General features: G+C 45.3%; 1 protein-coding gene across 1 annotated transcript in view; it reads right to left on the bottom strand.

Moving 5' to 3' along the window:
• Positions 1 to 20,331, bottom strand: part of FRAS1 (Fraser extracellular matrix complex subunit 1) — a 1,404,104-nt gene that overhangs the window by 539,173 nt on the left and 844,600 nt on the right. Inside the window, exon 17 of the mRNA XM_086961814.1 lies at positions 7,957 to 8,189. Within this exon, the coding sequence (XP_086817940.1) occupies positions 7,957 to 8,189 (233 nt within the window). The remainder of the gene's footprint in view (positions 1 to 7,956; positions 8,190 to 20,331) is intronic.

The raw sequence follows: 20,331 nt of genomic DNA, 5'->3' as shown, positions 1-20,331 counted from the left end.
CCATTCTATCTCCATGAATAGATTTAATGTGCGTTAAAAATTCCTCCTTCCATCTGGCCCATGGATTAGGAGGTTCACCTTTAGATTGCAGAAATTTTGCAGGCAGTTGAAACTGCATAATGACTGCGGATAACACAATAGACTAATGATAAATATACATAAACACACCCCCAATCAAAAAGTAATGCAAATGCTACTTACCAGTATGCATCTGTTCTTGGCATGTAGGGCTGCTGACATTCATATCTGTGCATAGATCGCCACCTAGTGTTGGGTCCGGATGATTGCACATTGTTGTCCTGGAAGAGTCTTCGAAGTATCACGAGATAGGTGGCTCCTCCCCTGGACTACAGTGCGCATGGGCATCGCCTCCATCCCCAGATTGTTTTTAGCCATTGGCGGAGATGGAGTGAAGAATGTGAGTGATGACCATGCTATGAGCATATGTATGTATATGAATGAATTCTGCAGCTGCTACAGGCGCCGGGGAGGAGGGCGGGCGATATGAATGTCAGCAGCCCTACATGCCAAGAACAGATGCATACTGGTAAGTAGCATTTGCAGTTCGAGGCATGTGGGCTGCTGAATTCATATCTGTGCATAGAATACATAGCAGTCCCTCCATTAATGGCGGCCGCCCGTGCCAGCTGCAGCAGTCTGAAAAAGCGTTTTTAGAACAGCCTGACCAACAGCTGCCTGCTGTTTGGAATGTACGTCTACACAGTAGTGTTTAGTGAAAGTATGTGTGGTAGACCATGTGGCTGCTCTACAGATATCTTCTAAGGGAATGTTACCTAGGAAAGCCATAGAGGCCCCCAACTTCCTGGTGGAGTGGGCCCTCGGTGGGATAGTGAGAGTGCGCTTAGCTTTAGCGTAACATATCTGAATGCACTTTACTATACACCTAGCAATCCCCGCTTTGGAGATTGCGTTTCCCTTGTGGTGAGTGGCAAAAGCAACAAAAAGTTGTTTGGTTTTGCGGAAATCTTTTGTCCTGTCTACATAATACATCAAGGCCCTTTTAACATCAAGGGTGTGGAGCATGCGCTCCGCCAGTGTCTCTGGGTTTTGGAAAAACACCGGCAATTCGATTGTCTGGTTAATGTGGAATTGTGATACCACCTTGGGTAGGAATTTAGGGTTAGTGCGGAGCACCACCCTGTTAGCATGTACCTGGAAGAAAGGTTCTTGGATGGTAAGCGCCTGCAACTCGCTAACCCTCCGTAGCGATGTAATCGCTACTAAGAAAGCAACCTTCCAAGTCAGAAACTGAAGCTCACAAGAGTGCAGTGGCTCAAAGGGAGGACCCATCAGCCTCGTAAGAACCACATTGAGGTTCCATTCTGGAGCTGGTGGGGTCCTTGGTGGAATGACCCTTTTGAGTCCTTCCAGAAAAGCCTTGATAGCAGGGAACTTAAAGAGTGACAGGTGCTGCCTATTCTGGAGGTATGCTGCCATAGCAGACAGGTGAATGCGGCTGGAAGAGTACGCTAGATTGCATTGATACAGATGGAAAAGATAACAGATGATATTTTGAATGGAAGCATCTAGCGGGTCAATCTTGTGGTTAGCACAGTAGATGACAAACCTCTTCCATTTAGCCGCATAACACGCTCTAGTAGTGGGCTTCCTTGCCTCCCGAATGATGTCCATGCAATCTGGAGGAAGATTGAGGTAGCCAAACTCTAGGACTTCAGGAGCCAGATCGCCAGGTTGAGCTGTTGCGGATCTGGGTGCTGAATGTCGCCATGGCTCTGCGTCAGAAGGATGGGTGGTGAGATGAAGCCTTTGATGCGGTACCACGGAGAGTTCCAGAAACGTGGTGTACCATGGTTGGCGAGCCCACGTTGGAGCAACCAGGATGAGCGTCATCGAGTGCTGCCTGAGCTTGCGTGCCACCAGCGGTATCAGAGGTGTTGGGGGAAAAGCGTACGCAAATCTGCCTGACCAGTTCATCCACATCGCATTGCCCTGTGATTGCGGGTGTGGGAACCTGGCGGCGAAGCTTTGGCATTTTGCGTTCTCCTTTGTGGCAAATAGGTCTATCTCTGGATGACCCCACCTTTGGAAGTACGGTTGGAGTACTGATGGATGTATCTCCCACTCGTGCATCTGATGGCTGTGCCTGCTGAGCAGATCCGCCATTTGATTGTCCTTGCCCGGGAGATGCTCTGCCATGAGGAAGATGTTCCTCTGAATGGCCCACTTCCACATGCTCTGAGCCAGATGAGACAGCTGTGGAGAGTGTGTGCCTCCCTGCTTCTGAATGTAGTACATGGCCGTCATGTTGTCCGTCCGGATCAACACGACCTTGTTGCACAGATGTACTTTGAACGCCTTTAAGGCCATGAAGATTGCCATCAGTTCCAACACATTGATGTGCATCTTCCTTTGCTGTAGTGTCCATAGTCCCTGCACCGTGTATTGGAGCACATGCGCTCCCCATCCCTGGAGAGAGGCGTCCGTTGTCAGGATAATCTGTGGCACAGGCTCCTGGAAAGGTCGGCCCTTGCAAAGGTTTTGTGGATTCCACCAATGCAGAGAGTTGTATGCCCGACCGCTCACCAACACTAGGTCTGTCAGTTGCCCATGGGCCTGAGTCCACTGACGTGCAAGGCACTCCTGAAGCGGACGCATATGTAGTCTCACGTGCGGGACAATGGAGATGCTGGAGGCCATCATGCCTATCAACTGCATGAACACCTTCGCTGGAAGCGAGTGCTGGGGTCTGAATCGTTGGATCAGCGCCTGGATACTGGCGATTCTCACTGAATTCAGCTGTGCGGTAGCCGCCAGAGTGTTGATTGTCGCGCCCAGATACTGTCGCACGTGGGCAGGCTGGAGATGGGACTTGGGGTAGTTCAGTGAGAAACCCAGATCGTGCAGGAGATGAATGGTGCGTGACACATGGTCTACGCACTGTTGTTCCGTCCTTGCCTGAATGAGCCAGTCGTCCAGGTAAGGAAAGACGTGGACGTTTTGGCGACGGAGATGCGCCGCCACAGTCGCTAGGCACTTTGTAAATACCCTTGGTGCCGTGGTGACCCCGAACGGCAGGACCTTGAACTGGTAATGCTGGTCTAAGATCGTGAATCTGAGATACTTCCTGTGGGAAGGATGTAGGGGGATATGAAAATAGGCATCTTTCAGATCCAGTGTAGCTAGAAAATCCCCCTGCTGAAGCAGGGGAAGCACTTGCTGCAACGTGAGCATATGGAAGTGCTCCGAGAGTATGTACCAGTTTAGGGGCCTGAGGTCCAGGATAATCCTGAGGGATCCGTCCTTTTTGGGAATCAGGAAATAGAGGGAGTAAACCCCTGTTCCCCGCTCTTGCAATGGAACGAGCTCTATTGGCCCTTTTTGCAGCATAACTAGAACTTCCTGCTGCAACAAGGTCAAATGCTCGCCTGACATAGGACGGCTTCTTGGGGGTATGTCTGGTGGAATGGAAGTAAGCTCTAGACAGTACCCGTACTGGATAAGGGACCTCACCCACCTGTCCGTGGTGATGTTCTTCCACGCCGGCAGGAACTGCTGAAGTCTCCCCCCAACCGGTGTTGTATGGTCGGGGGCAGTGACAAGACGTCACTGCTTGTTGGTGGTGGTGGACCTGGAGCTATTGTTTCCACGTCCCCTGCCCTTGACATTATTGCCTCTGTAACCGCCTCTGCCCTTGTTATTGTACGGGGTCTGGGTGTTACTTTTGTAATACTGCGTGGATTGGGATGCCTGCCCCCTTGTGGTGCCTCTGGAGTTTGAGCGGCGAAAGGAACCACTCCGAAACTGCTGACTTTGTAAAGCCCCCATTGATTTGGCAGTTTCTGTATCTTTTTTCATTTTCTCCAGGGTGGCATCCACCTCTGGTCCAAACAGGTGGTCAGGATTCACCGTTTGATTCAGTATCGTAGTTTGGATGTCGGGCTTGAACCCCGAAATTCGAAGCCAGGCATGGCGTCTAAGCAACACACTGGTGTTGATAGCCCTGGAGGCTGTTTCTGCCACGTCTAGTGCACATTTGATGGATGCATTCGTAATGAGTTTGCCTTCCTGAATCAGCATCTCCCCTGGCTCCTTGTATTGGTCAGGTAAGTGTTGCAGTATGGCCTCTAAGGTGTCATAATGGGCCCTATCATAACGTGCGAGCAGGGCTTGGATGTTAGAAATTCGCCAGATATTAGCTGCCTGTGCAGCAATCCGTTTGCCTGAGGCCTCGAAGATCTTGGACTCCTTGTCTGGGGGAGGAGCGTCACCAGTCGTCTGAGAGTTCGCCCTCTTCCGAGCGTTGGAAACAACCAAGGAGTCTAATGGCAAGTGTCCCCTGATATAGGTAGGATCCGTCGGCGCCGCCTTATATTTCCTGTCTATTCGAGGGTTGACCACACGCGCCCGTGTGGGCTCTTTGAAGACTTCCGTGGCATGCTTAAGCACACCTTTGAGCATCGGCAGCGTTTTGACCGTCTTCTCAGCCACAGAGAAGGTGTCGAACAAGAAGTCCACATCCACCGGGTCCGAGTGCAGCTCGACGTCGTGGTTAGCCGCAGCTCGCTCGATCAGAGAATTAAAGGCTGCCGAGTCCTCCGTCGGGGACGTCTTGGCCGCAAAGAGTTGCGTGTCCTGGCCCGATTGTGGGTCCTCCGTGTCGCCTCCGGCCGACCAAGGGGTACGCTCCTCCTCCGGATCCGAGTACGCCGGATAGGTGTACTCGGCATCCTCTTCGTCCACGTCGCCTGCGGGGGAATGCGTTGGCGAGAGCCCCAGGGCTTGTGGGGACACAGGTTCCACAAGAGTCGAAGAGTCTGCAGAGTCCCTTTTGTTTTTGAGAGGGATCTTGAAATGCTCCAACGCCGGCTCCGTCGTGATCTTCCTCTTGAGGAGAGACAGTTTTCCGGTGTTGGCGTCGATGATTACCTCACGACGTTCTTCCTCCGCAAGCGGCTGGAGCCGAAGCTTTGACGCCACCAAGGTAGCCTTCGGCGTCAGTACCTCCTTCGAGTGTCCGCCCTGTGTGGACGTGAAGGCCTTCAGCGCCGTCTTGGGTGGTAGGGTGAAACGAATAGGTGTTTGCCCCTTCGCAGGCGTAGGCGGGAGCTTAGGCGCCACAGCGTCCTGAGCGGGAACCACACTGACCTTTCGGATCCGCTGCAGGGAGTCCGCTACCTTTGTCGTTAAGGCCGGAGAGGGCTTGACAGGTCCGAGCGACCCCCCGTCGTCGAGAGCCTGATCGCCGGCAGCCACCTTCTTCGGAGCCGATGCCCCATGGCCATGGGCGTCGTCGCCCTGCCGCTTCCTTGGAGCCTTCTTCGGGTCCGCGGCACCTTTCGAAGCCGACGCGGCCGCGTCGGACGATTTCGCCTTCGGCACCGACCCCGAGGGTTTCGGGTCGGCCATTTTGGCGTGGCTCTTAGAGTCGGCCATTTTGAATTTCTTGGAAGTTGACGCCTCCAGAACCTTCTTGACCATCTCAACTTTCGCTTTCAGTTTCGCATCCGAGGATGCGGGACCAGTCGGCTTCACTTTCGTTTTCTTCGAAGTAAGCGACGGTTCACAAATGTCCGTGACCGGGCCCAGAGGCGGGGACGTAGGACTCCTAGTTAGATCTTGGGTAAGGCCCGAAGGCGATCCCTCGACCTGGGCCGTATGAAGGGGGCTAACCCCTGAGTCTGTTTGGGGATGCTCCTCCTCTGAGCTATCTCCCATCGTGGTAAAAGCTTGATCGTCGTCCCCTACCTCGTCGGTGACTTCGGCAAAGTTCTCCTCACCCGCGTCGTAGGTCTCCCCTTCGGATGCGGGATCAGAGTCCGAACCTTGCACGTCGTCCTCGTCCTCGACAGATTCTTGAAAAATGTCGTCTGGTGGGGGCGCCGCAGCTGATAACTGAGCCTGGAGCCTATGGGCTCGACGAATCTTTAAAGTCTTCTTGCTCCGGAATTTCGAGCACGCCATGCAGGCGTCTTCGCGGTGATCCGGCGACAAGCAGGTATTGCACACCGGGTGCACATCGAGGTGTGAGTATTTAGAGTTACACACCGGGCACTTCTTAAACGGAGTTCGCTCCATAGCAAGAGTGTAGTGTAGGCCCGTCCGCGCCGAAGGCACGTGGAAGGGCAGCAAGAGATCGGGGCTGAGAGTCAGAAGAAACCCGAACGCAACTATACCGACGCCCAGCCTAAAGACCTTTTGGTCTCGAGTAGAAGCTGAACAACTATCGGTTCCGACAGAGGGAACCGAAACACATCCGAACCCAATGGCGGAAAAAAACAATCTGGGGATGGAGGCGATGCCCATGCGCACTGTAGTCCAGGGGAGGAGCCACCTATCTCGTGATACTTCGAAGACTCTTCCAGGACAACAATGTGCAATCATCCGGACCCAACACTAGGTGGCGATCTATGCACAGATATGAATTCAGCAGCCCACATGCCTCGAACATATGGGACACAGTTCCACACAATAATGTACCTTACACAGACATTGCTCAAGTAAGTAGTCAAAATGCAAAGATTAATATGGTAGTATCTGGTAAAGGATACCAAGCCTTAAATGTACAGTCTTTAATGAATAGCTGTGCGCCTGGGCATGGAGTAATTTCAAAGTATTCAAAATGTATCAATGCGCAGCCATGCGCATCGATGTATCACCACAAGTTCAGGAAAAAAAGCTGTGGATCAGTGTTAAAAAAACAGCTCACAGATGCACAGCGATGCACATCCCCATATAGCATTAATATCACAAGCTGTTCGCATCGGCGTTATGAACACAATGCGCTCTATTTAAAATGGCGCCTGCATGCACTACATGTAGCATGTAGTGCATCATACAGGGTGACGCTTTATCTACCACGGCTGATGAGAAATCCTCACATCTGGGAATAAATTGCGTCTCCTTGCTGCTCTAAAAGACCTTGCGTTAGGGGTGCCTCGCTCCAGGGCTTGCTAACAGACACGGTCCACAGGACACAGGACAGTACATTGAAATCTAAATAATGCCAACCAAAGCCAAGTTGTGGTAAGTCCAAGCCATGTAAAATAAAGTACCTCAGACTAACTTCTTGGGGACTCTGCAAATGCTCCTGAAGCATATAAACACTTCTAGCCCAGAAATATTCATAAAAGAACTCAATTGGAATAAAGTAACTATTGTTGCTGGGTTCATAATATCCTCAAGATGATGGTACCACTACTGTGGCGGTAATAGTAGCAATAAGTATCGCTCCTCACTCCTCGCAAGTGTTATATTCAAAGAAATCAGGTCCAAATGGTGAATAAATAATTTTTTCAATGTTCATGGGGGCGCACCAAAATAGTAGTCCAAGAGAAAGTAAGTAGAAAAATGTTCTTTATTTATCTTTGTCCGTTTAAAATACACATCATCAGTAAAATATGCAACGAGTTCAACCAAATGGTGAATAAATAGAAGTTTATTTGGAGACGGCACAGTACTTGCCTGAAAGCTAGCCAGTACAAATTTCTCTGTGCCACAATTCTGGAACAGAACTTCCATTAATGCATGAGCCACAATTAAACAAACACGTTACAATTAAGGGAGACTACCAAGAATAAAATAGTCTCCATTTTTCTTTTTATAGATGGCTAGAAAGGAAAATAATTAGAAAAATGGTGGGCATTTTAGTACATGGAATGAAGAGGTGATCTTGTGTCTGTTACAAGACATGTTGATTTTTATTTTTTCAATAAATGTTTCACATCAGCTATTGCACAAATGGAAACGTCATAAAGTAGGACTGTTAAGAAGCTTAAGAATAACAATGTATGTTAAAAATATTTTATGAAAGTTGTTCCACAATGATTTACAACACAAAAGTAATGCCTTAACAGCCGCTCACAAACAACATTTAACCATAATTCTGTAAACTTTGTACACAATTTCTTTCAGATGCATATTTAAGTGCTCTGCCAAACACGAAGAAATAGGAACAGCAGTGTAGGGTACACTTACCTATTTGGGTGCTCCTTGTGCTGAACATCTAGATATTTCAAAGTGGCGATAAAAGACTGTGCCTGGAAACCCCTGGCAGTACCGGCCACAACAGGAGTATGACATATTGCACTGTCTGTGCCAATGGTGGCAACGTTACTTCTTAATGGTGTCCCCACATGTCCTGCCTTGTCAACTGCCTTTGCCACGCAGCGTACATTGAACCGCCGACTGAAGTAAATGCTGTCCAAAACCTTGATAAAATTAAGTAGACATATATAAGGCGCTTTATATACATTTGATGAGTCTTGTGAAAAGACACATAGTGTATCTGTCTGTCACAACTATGAATTGATTTAACACTCTTACAGTTTTTTGCTACTTATTTTGCTTTGACCTGTTGAAGTACGCGTGGAATATAAGTTACACAATATCTGACCATGCTTTGCTACTTTTCTCACACCCTCTTTTCGCTACAAGCACCTACCACTTTAAAAGCCTGCTTTTGCGGTGGGGGAAACATAAAATTGGTCTAAAAATATTGCATACCACATCCACTGGTAGTATCACCAGCCTACTCAAACATTTCCCAGGTGGACAACCTGCACCATTGGAGACTTGGCCAGCTCCAATACTGACTTCTTAATTACATGGTCAATGGTTGATCACCAGTTAGGAGTCTGGAAAAGTGTTTAGTACCATTTCGGCAAGTCCCCCCTGAGTTAAATGTTGAGAACAACTTAATCATTAGACAAGGTTTGTTTGTACTACCATATGAATGATTTGAGACTTTGGTCAAAGCTGCATATTTTGGTCATCCTGCCATGTCTGGTACAAATAAAGTATTGCATACATTTTATTGGTGGCCAGGTATGGATGCTTTTGCTGAGCAATATATCAACACATGTCCTGAATGTTTATTATCTGATAAGCATTGGAAAACTAACAAAATGCCAACTTGAGTAAACAGTTTACCATATGAGCCTTAGGAAAAATTAGCAATAGATTTTTCAGGACCTTACTGTACTGTGCAATGAAATTAAATATCAAATTGTACTCACTGACTACTACTCGAAATGGGTTACTTATGATTTTGTTTCTTTTCCCACTACTGATTCTGTGATTGAATTCTTGAAAAAAAAAACTCACTGAAGGCTTCCCAAAAAGAGTAGTGTCTGACAATAGTACACATTTCATCTCAAAGAAAATGGCAGATTTTCTAAACAAGTATTGAATTAAACATGAGAAAGCACCTATGTATTTCCAAGCAGCTAATGGCTTGGTTAAAGGATCTAACATGTTTTTTAAAGAAGGTATTCAGACAGCTTTGGCATCTGGATTAGATGTACGTAAGTATTTAAAAGAGGAAGTCGGGAGTTATTTTAATAATCCACATACCATGACATGTTTTTCACCTATTTTTATTGAAAGGTAGAGATGCTAGGACTATTTTGAATCCCAATTTTGATACCAAAATTAATTTACGGTCCATCGACATTGGATTAGAGTCTCACAGATGTGTGGATGAATGTGTTAGAGAGAAATTTGAATGAAGATATAAATCCCTTAATAAGTCTTCCTCTAAGGAGCAAATATAATTTTTTGAGGGCAATTCTGTCATTGTGAAAAAAGCTAAAAGAAAATCAATAACAGTGGATCTAAATGTACTGGACAGCAACAAATTGCCAGAGTAGCACGCTCTGCTGTTTTATTGACCAACCGTGGGTGATGGAACAAAAGTGCTATTGCTAAAATTGAACCTTTACAAAAGGATATTATTGTATAGAAAATGCTGGACAAAGAGAAGGCTTTATATTGTTCATCTAGGGATTTCTGTAATGATGTTTCAAATTAGAATCGCATTACACAAAGTAATTCTATTCCTGATAATATTATTTCTTCTAGACTAGAGGCAAATTCTAATAGTTCCAACAGGGATGTGTTTGACAATGGTATTGTTTGTGACAATTCTCCCATTTCAGGTTCTTTAGCTGCTGTTTGAAAGAGAAACGTTGTTATACCGTCTAGGTTTAATGCTTATTATTTTAATTAATTAATTAGTTTCATTATCTTTCTTGCGTTATGGTGTTACATTCTTTTATTGCATTTTGTCTTTTATTTTGCATTTCTTAGGGAGATTTTGTATCCCTTTAATACTTACATTCTATTGTCTTGTTCTATCTCCATGGTGCTGTTGTTGTCCAGTGGATTCTTTACCGGAGACTTGACTGGACAACAGCTTCACCGGAGTCTCTGCTCTACTATGTGGGTTTCTTCCCTACATATGATTCCTAATAAACACCACTTAATTCTACCCTCTACGTTTAATGTTGTTTGATTATACAACAATAACATACCCTACTTTGGGAGTACATTTCTAGCAAAAACATTTGGAGGTAGACATTTCACCAGCAATGGCAGGCACTGTAGGAATTTTCACAAGAGGTTGTCTCCCCAAAGTGTTTTTCCCTTTTGTAGATGCCACTAGTTTGGATGAGAAATTTGCATTGCCATTGTGGTACCTCTAGATATGGTTTGTTTTCTACTATTGCCTCCGGGAAGTTAGGAAGTCTGGCACATTTGAAGGAAAGTCCCCCAAACAAACCCAACATCAGCCCTCAAATATCTCTGTATGATTATGGTCTACTAACCACTTTCAACAAAGATGTTTTGGGTATTTGGATTCTGCTTTAAAGAGCCATTTTATAACCCAATGCTGATCCAATTGGTTACTGATTTTACGTTTCCCTTTCCGTAGGTTTGATGGAAAAGGCATAATCCTCGCGTCCGAGTTCTTAATGAAATTGAAACTTTCTATTACAAAAGCTAGGATATTTTTCATTCTTGATTAAACATATGTTCAATATTGGTGAGTCTACTTTAATTACCATTTTTGATTCAAGACAAACACTTATACATATTTAACCACATGTTCTCCTAACCATGCGAGAATTGTCCAGCAAGCAAGGCCTCAAGACTACACAGGTAACTAATGTGCACTATATAATGCCAAGTAACAAGAACTTCAATAATGTTATAGTCATCAAGAGCATCACTCAGGTTTTGGTATCACATTTTTGATGCCTGTAACACAGCATTATTCAAAACGACTATATTTTTCCAACGCTTATTGTATAAAGTTTCTATTAGAGACCACTAAGAACAGAGCTATCGTCCACACAGGGGGAAATATCTGAACAAGACTTTTGGTGTTTGAATTACCTGTACATTCCAAATTCCATAAAAGCCCTCCCAGAACATCTGGGGACATTTGGGAGGTCTGAGCACCCAACTCTTCAAAATCACACACAACATTATAATTCTCAATGTTTAGAGATCAAGATGGAGAATTTGCAAAAATCCGAGTTTTAATGAAAAATACAGTGACATCCAAAAAATGCAACTGTATTCTATATAAACGATCTTTGCAGACTCTCTTCTCAATGAACAATTTTCTCACTGGTATCCTCACATTTTTTTAGTGTTGAGACTCACTGAATAAAGAAATAAAATGTTGACCTCAGTCAAAGATACTTTAAACAAAAAACAGCAAGATGGCAGTAAGGAATAACTAGTTGCACAAACCATGCTATACACCAAAATCACGACAAATTGCTTTTGCATAACACTGCTACACTCGCGCAATTTGAGCATCTGCCCTGAGGAAGCCCAACCTGGGCGAAACGCGTTGGCTGTTTTGTTCTGATCATCTTGTATCAAGAATACGCTCAAGGATACAATAAAAATAATCTGTGCATATCATTAAAGGACTATCACTTGTTTTATGAAAAAATCTGTACAAATATCCCTTTTGTTGCCTCTCTATTCTCCTATTGAAGATACTTTAAACAAGCATTGGCAATGCTAATAGGTCTTGCCTTTAGACCGATTGGCTTTGTCAATGCCTTATGAGACGCTGTACAACATCAGCAAGATGCTGAGCAGCATGGCCAACAGAAAAAAGCAAAAAAGGTGCATTGCCACAGAGGCTGCTTTAATTTACCTATCCGGGATGGACTGCTAAAAAAAACCCACAAAACCCCCACAATATAACAGTGTGATTTTGCTTCTTGTTTAGGCAGAGGAGAAACAGCAACTAGTGGCCTGCTTCTCACATCCCCAAAAACATAAGTAAATTACATATTGCTTTAAAAAAAAATTCAGCATGGGTGTGTGGCAACTGGAGTTGGTGCGAGTGTGTAGGTAGGGAAAAAGTTAAATATAGGTGGGTGCATCACATGGAGTGAAAAAGCAACTAGAGAAGGGGGGAGTTTAGTGTGGGGAAAAGCGCTCGAGACAAACATCAACATGGAGGGTAGATGTTTGGGAGCGGCTTAAAGCACATGAGGAAAAGAGCTGGAAAATACATCCACTCTCATGGAGTGTTTAAGCACAAACACAAAAAGTAGCTCCCTGAAAGTGAGTAGTGGAAGGATACATGTCAGCTGTACCAAAGGATGGTGAAGAGAGTATGCATAAAGGCGGGGGCAACACAAGATGGAACAAGGAGGACAGGGAAAGTCATCAATTCAGAAGCAAGCAAATTAAAGTCACATTCAAACCAACCAATGGTAAGCAACAGACAGCTGTAAGTCCATTGTAAGTTCTTGGTAAGCACACAATGGGTCTTTTCCAACCAGAGAGCTTGCACTGTATAGGTGGCAAGACCTAAAAAACATTGGTTGCTTTTACAAATGTAACTCGATAAATTGTGTAGTAACAGAGCCTGAAAAGTCACGAAGCGTAGAAGAAGCAAAGCTGAAAATAGTCTAGATTTAGTAAGACAAGGTGTTTGATACCAAACACCATTATTTTCATTAAAGTGGTTATGTAGCTGGATAGGACTTCCTGAACACTTGCAACGTTGTATCAATGGAACTTGATATCATGAGTCATATCTGCTCGTGCAGATATGTCCTCACATATAATAGAATGCACCCTGCCTTAGGGCTTAAAGGCCTGCTGTAGTGGTGACTCATGTAGTATATGCAGTTTGCCTGAGAATGACACACAGGGAGTGAGCTATGTTGTGTTTTCACAATGGTTTGCGCCATTTCACGCAGCTTGCAATAGCAGCCTACGAGCAATTCGTTTGTGGGCCCCTTAAGGTGACATAATACATTCTGCAGCCCTTAGGGACCTTCTTTAGAATCCATGCCCTTGGTACTAGGAGTACCCCTCACTAGGGACATACATGGGTGCTAAAGGCCGTGCCAATTGTAGTACAAATTTACATTTTACCTTGTTTTAAGGGAAAGAGCACTAGGGCACGGCCAGCAGGAACCTAGTGCACTTGCAGTCAAAAAGCATCAGTACCAGGGAAAAGCGTGGGGGTGATCATGACAAAAGGAGGCACTTTACTCCATCCGTTCACTTACTTTCCTCCAAATCCCCTCTCAATTATTAACTCCCCTCTTCACTTCATCTCACTACACAGAATTTCCCCCAAATCAGTATCTATAACCCCAGATGCTCCCAATACTTGTTGTATTGTCGGTACCACTGCCCCTGGGAGGACTCCATAGGTCTTACACTTCACAGAGTTTCAATACTGCTCTTTCTCTTGGAAGGCTGCTTTGTCACCCCGGGCAGAATCCACAGAGTTAACACTTCAGTGTCTGTTAGCTTTTCCTCACATAATTAGGCCTCTGTTACTCCAGGGTAAGACTCCACAGAGAATACGCTGTACTGGTTTGTACGTTTGTCTTCCTGAGGACTGTTCCTCTGTGTAGGAAAGTGGCCCTATTTGACTTTGTCACCCCCGCTTTTGCCCTAGTACTGATGTGTGCTGGGTCATGCTAATCAGGCCCTCAGTGCCAGTGCTCTTTCCATTAAAACATGTAAATCTCTAATTGTAACCAAATTAGCAAGGACTTTAGTACCCCTTTATGTTCCTAGTAAATGGCGCCTCTGGTACCTGGGGCATGGGTACTAAAGAGGCTCCCTATGGGCTGCAGCATGTATTGTGCCACCCACAGAACAACTGTATGCAGCCTGCTATTGCTGTCCTGTTTTCTCTCCCTCTCCAGGTCACCAAAGCCAAGTAAGTCTCTAAACACAGCGACCCGCCAGCCAAAACACCTCTGTACTCGAGCCCCAAGCCTGGGTTCACAGACACCAACTGCGTCCCTGTGCCCGAGAGACCCAAAAGAGCGGAAACCCCCTTTTGGGTTCTGCCAGGCCTGTCCCCAAGTGCCCACTTGCAGCCTTTCTTTTGCAGGTACCTTTGCCATTGACATTACCAAATAGCTGTTGTATCTGGCGAAGTGACAATCTTTGCACTTTGGAATCCAGGGTGCAATGTTTGGTGGCGGTGTGGAAAGATACCCACGTAGCAGCCTTGTCCACCCCCCCCCCCCCCGGCCCACACAAGCCAATTGGGAAATCACACTAGATCTGCTTGCCTGATGGTGCAGGAAAGGAGGGGGAGAGTTCCTGTGAGGATCCATGATCTTAGCCTCTGCCTCGGTATTGCCAGCCTTTTTAACTCCTTACCCGATGGAAAGATACCGGCTGACTGCCAGAAAGGACATGATGCTTGGATTACTAAGCTTTCAGGTGAATTATGGGTAGAAAAGAATGGTGGATCACCTGGAGTGGGTGGTATTGATGGAGCAAGGTCTCGTAAGAAAGAGACTTGCTCGGAAGCACAAACAAGTTATTTATAGGTTTAGTGAAAAATAATACGCACCACATGAACACACGGGTTAGTGAAGCTTGCTTATGTGTGTACTAATACGGATAACAATGAAGACGGAGGAATACAACTTTAAATGGGAAAATGTTATGCGCATGCATCAACTGCATCTACGTAGTATGACGAATTAACGCTTGGAGGGAAATTCTGGAGCTTGAGCAGAAGACACTAAAATGGAGTCTTGAAGACTCGCGTGCTTGGCATCTGCTTAGCTGAAATGAAAACAAGCTATTTACCAACGATAATGCAGGAACAGTATTAATAAGTAAATGCGAATAGAGTAGAGGTGGGTGGTATACAGTGTGACCATTTTATTTGCAAAATTAATATTTGTCCTTCTGACTTTATTACTAGTGCGCATTTGGGGCACTGGATTAAGCTGAGTAATGTGAAGACTGCGCATCTCCACTGAAAGTTAACCTGGAATGATGACGGGGATATTGAAAGGGAGCCAAGGACACCCTGGGAACGGATGGTAAAGAGTTCAACGATAGGGACTCGTATTCAAAATGTTATTAAATTGTTTTAAAATAAAATGTGGGAGCATATGAGAACTACATTTATGAATACAAATTAAGGGGATGGGTTTGTGAATGATAGTTGAACTGATTTTAATGACATGTAAGCATGGTGTGATGGAGCTTCCCCCTTGCCTGACCAATCATATTTTGTATTTTTACCATATTAAAACTTTAGTGGGTGGAACATGAAGAACGAAGTGGGAAAGTTCATCACCATCTCAAGCGAACAGTTTAATTCACTTGTGGAACAGAGCTCGTGCAGCTCATGGCCTTGGTAGGTCCCATCATCAACTCCATATGGATTAAGGTCTATAGATTCTTGATCCGTTCCAAACTGGTGATGTATTCTGTTTCTATATTCCTCCTCTTCAAGAATCATCTGCTCCTCCCTTCTTGACTTTTTCAGTGATGTAGTTTCAGTGGCAAGAGGTGGAGGCAGGGTCGGCACTAGGAGAGGAACTGTAGGTCATGGCGTAGGTGGATGTGGTGTGGAGCAACTCAAATCTGGTACAAAAGTCGGACGGGCTGGCATCATTCGAGGCAGGTTGGATCTGAGCTGCATCGAGACCTGAATGCGTACCTGATGGTGCCAACAATCTGACATATATGGAATACATAGTGTTGAGGAACGCAGCTGGTTCTGTGCTTAGGGTCTTGATTCCGAAAACGTCGATGTTGGATTCCCCAGAAATATAAAAAGGTGGAGCCAGTGGAGACAGAGGAGGCACTGGGCCAGGTCAAATAGAGTCACTGGAGTAGGGCCTCTTGGAAAAGATTGGCCCAGCTCCACGATGACCAACTCCCACTCCAAGGAAGAAGGGAGTCGGGGGGAGTCAGTGTGACTTACCTTTTAGCTTCTTGTATGTCCTGGGCTTCACACACAAAGATCATGAAGAAGGGGTCCTCGAACGAGGTCTCAAACATAGTCGACTTCACCTGTCATCCTTAGTGAAAGTCATAAAGAAAGTGTCCTCGTGTTCTTTGATGGCCTTAGGGTGCATTCTCTGGGAAATTCACAGGGGTCCGAGTCGTCATCAGACCCAAGGCACCAGAGACAAATGGAGTTGGGTGAGTAATCGACATCTGTCCCTCCCGAATCCCAATAGGGCTTAAATCCTGAACACTTGGGTGAAAACATGCTACTGCACAAATTGTTTTTCTGGGAGAAGTACAAGCCCTAGATCTCCGTTGAAGAAGCAAAAAAAGGGAACTGATTTTGCTCCAGGGTGGGAGCTATATGACTTTTGTGAGGTCCCTGAATGTAACTTCTGGCGTTGAGACGAAGCCAGTGTCCCCTACTGTGACACAAGAGAGTTAACGTTTTCAGATCCAGTCTGGTGCTTGGGATTATTCTACAGTTGAGGAATCTGCAGGTAGACATATCAATCAGAATTTCAGGTATCACTCTCCTGTCCAAATCCAGCGCCACTAGGATGACTTTGGCTTGGTTGTTCCTGAACATCTGAACTTAGGGCATAAGAGGTAGCAGTGGTAAGGCATACAGAAATCACGAGCTCAACCCCATGCAAAATGTATTTATGAAAGAGAGCTTACTGGCAAACTACAGCGTACAAATGTGCTGATATTGCGCATTCTCTACAGTGTTGAACAGAGGTAGCCAAAGGTTCTACCCACTGCTGAAGCTGTCCCATGCCACCTCTGAATCCAATTGAAATTTGTGATCCATTAGCTATGGCCAGCTTGTCATATAGATGCTGCTTTTCTATATACTGTGTTAAGTTAGCATGAGTTTATTAAGTGTTTAAACAACATATTTTCCTTTGGCTTCAGTTTGCACACAACACATAATTGTTATTGTAGCTTTCAACCTAGACGAAAGATGTGATTTATTTGAGAATAATATGTTATTGCTCTGATATCAAAGTCAAAGTCAAAAAAGGCTTTATTTCGATAAAAAGTTATCATAAAAGCAACACATAAATCACAAATACATCAAGTTTTAAAACGAAAGCAAAAAGCAAGCATAAACAAACAGCAAAAAGTTTTATAACCCAAAGAGGAAAGTTTGTTAAAAGGTTTCAGGTTTTTTGGAAAAGTTCATTTAGCAGTCGATTTAAAAAGAATTAAACAGTTAATTTTAGCCTTTTAGTTCTGATGGACCAAGCCCATGATAAAAATTTGGCTAAGGCACAAGCATAGGTGGCACGACTATCAGACATTAAAATCCGAATTGCGTCCATGTGGCTCCTAGTGCCCAGCTGACGGCATAAATTTTTGAGCCATACCCTCCTGGGAAGGGCATACTCTCCACATTCAAACATGAAGTGTGCCACTGTCTCCGGTTTGTCTAAGCATACTGGGCAAAGCTCTGTAGTCTGTGCAGGGGATTTCCATCGTGAGGTAAAATAATACAAAGGAAGAGTTCCTGCTCTAAATTTGAAATACAGGGCCCTATCAAAGGGTTTTTCAATAGTATCAAGATACACTTCCCGTTTTTGGTTGATCCTTGAACCTCAAGAAGTCTTCCGTAAGTCTGCCCGGGGTAGTACTGGTATTCCTTTGAAACAAGATCCAGTCCCAATAAAGTTTCTTGAGAGTTGACTTTGGGGGTGAGGATCTGTTTGCCCACGCATCATTTAAGCCCAGATTTAGTAACAATGTTTTCATATCTCTCAACCACTTGATTTTATGCCACCCTGGTAATGACATGATTTCTGCAAGACCTTGCGCATATTTACCAAGTTCTTCCACACGCCACAGTCGAGCCCATAGCAAAAGTGGGCGGAATCTTGCAAAATCGTCAATTGGGCGACAACCAAGGTCCAACATTAGCGGGACCGTGGGAGTACCCTGAGGAAGTGACATAATCGCTCTGCAAAATTTCTTCTCTGATCTTGGTAAATCGTTGGTGATGGATGAACCCCAAAGTTCTGCCCCGTATAGAGCAGAACTAACCCCTGTAGCCGAATAGATTTCGAGGACAACAGCTATTGGTCTTATTAAGCAGGAGCGTTGTTCTTTCAGGAGGGCTCCTGTTATCCTCTTATGGGTTAAGAGCATTTTGTCCAGATGTGGGGTCCATTCCATTTTATGTGATAAACGAATACCAAGATAGTCGAAGACTTTTACCCTTTCCAAGTGTTCTGCGTTCAGGGTAGGAGAGCGGACTGGTTTTTTAGGAGGATTCAACACAAGGTATTTTGTCTTGCTTGTGTTAATTACCAGGCCTCGTTTGGAGCAGAAGGATTGAAAGTTATTTAGGAGCCTTTGGAGGCCTATTGGGGTTTTTGATATTAAAAGCGTATCATCCGCGAAGAGGAGGGTAGGTATACGTTCACCAGCCAGGGATGGTTCATCCGAAGGGTGCTCCCGGAGATGCTCAACCACCCCATTGATGTAAAGGGAAAAAAGGGTGGGAGCTAACACACATCCCTGGCGGACCCCTCTCTCAACCGGGATACTGCTTGTTTTTCCCCCCCTGGGCCCCACCTAATCTGGGCAAAGCTATTTTCATGTAGCCTGATGAGTAGTGATAGTAAATAATGGGGCAACCCCATATCAGCCAAGACACTCCATAGGGTCTCCCTCGGTACAAGGTCAAAGGCAGTCTTTAAATCGATGAACGCGAGATAAAGACTGCCCTTGCCTATAACCACGACTTTCCAATATACCATCATTAATCTAAAAGCTTGTTCGATTGTCCCGGTACCCACTCTAAAGCCAGCCTGGTAGTCAGAAAGGATTTTATTTTCTTCTATCCAGTCTAGTATTCTGACCAGTAAGACCTTGCCAACTACTTTTTGACTAATATCCAACAGGCTGATGGGCCTATAGTTTGATGGATCTTCTCAGGCACCTTTTTTATAAATAGGGACCACTTCCGCCCCTTTCCACGATGAGGGGATAGGGGCGCCCCTACAGATGGCGACAAGTAGGCAATGAAGTAGTTTTCCTCACTTCAGGATGTCAGATCGCAAAAGGTCGCCAGGAATACCATCCGGGCCAGCAGCTTTTTGGGGCATGATAGTGCCTATTGCGTATTCCACTTCTTTAATTGTGAAATCGAAATCTTCAGGGTCGGTGTCCCATATTTGTGGGAACGATGGTGAAACCACAACCCCCCCTTCAGAATCACTGGAAGCAGTGGGAGTAGAATGATCATCATGGCGGGTGTAGAGCTTCGAAAAATGTTTAACCCACGCCTGACTTGGGATATTACAAGTTATCAAGTCGCTATCTGGCCTATTTCTAGCTCTTATGGTATCCCAAAAGCATTTAGAATCTTTCTTGGAGCTAGCTTCTTTAAGGGTATACCAATAGGCCTCTTCCCATTCCTTTTTTGCTTGTGCCAGTATTCTCTTGTGCTCTTTCCTGGCTATTTGTATCAGGGGTTTGGATTTGCCTTTAACGGCCTCAATTAAGTGGGTCTTAGCCTTCCTGCATGCTGCGGTGTACCAATCATGCATTCCCTTAGTTTTATGCTGGGACATATTCCTCTCTGCGGAGCCCTTTACCCAGAAAACTTCGCCTATACTCTTAACAGCTGCTTCAAAAATAGGTGTTACCTTATCAGCTAGCATGACTGAGTCAATATTATCTAGCTCTATTTGTGAGGCCGTAAGAACCTCATCAATACTAGAAAGTTTAGCAGCGTCAGTGGCAACTTTGTTCCACTTTAAGCGTCTTCCGCAAGAGGAGACAGTGACCTTGTGTGTGCATTTAGAAGATGCTAGCAATGCATTACTGGACCAGGGATTTGTGATAGATAGGGAAAGCGAATTATGGTCGCTCTCCACAGTCGGTGTAACTGCCATATCTTCGACCAGACTCCAGAGTTTTAAGTCCAACAGAATGTAGTCAATCCTCGAGGTATGACCAACTCTGTTGAACGTAGGAGCACCCATCCGATCTGAAGATGTACGGCCATTAGTGGCTCTTAGCCCAAACTCTAGTGTCAGTGCATTTAACTGCACTGCGCTACGGGACCATCGTTTAATCGGAGGGATGGTAAGTGTGGGAATACCCCATCTGCTATCTTCTTCACCTAAGTCGGGGATGCCATCCAAGGGAAGTGGCTCGTAGGTACAATTAAAATCGCCTGCTACTAGGGTGTAGTTAGCTTCCTTGTGGTCTCTAAGCTGCACCTCGAGGTCGGATATTACAGATGAAGTGCACCCATTTTTTGTGCCTCTAGCATAGACGTTATATAGGACTAGG

Source organism: Lissotriton vulgaris, chromosome 3_1 (genome assembly GCF_964263255.1).
Source record: "Lissotriton vulgaris chromosome 3_1, aLisVul1.2, whole genome shotgun sequence".
In the NCBI taxonomy this organism is placed as follows: domain Eukaryota; kingdom Metazoa; phylum Chordata; class Amphibia; order Caudata; family Salamandridae; genus Lissotriton; species Lissotriton vulgaris.
This window is presented reverse-complemented; position numbering and strand designations above follow the sequence as displayed.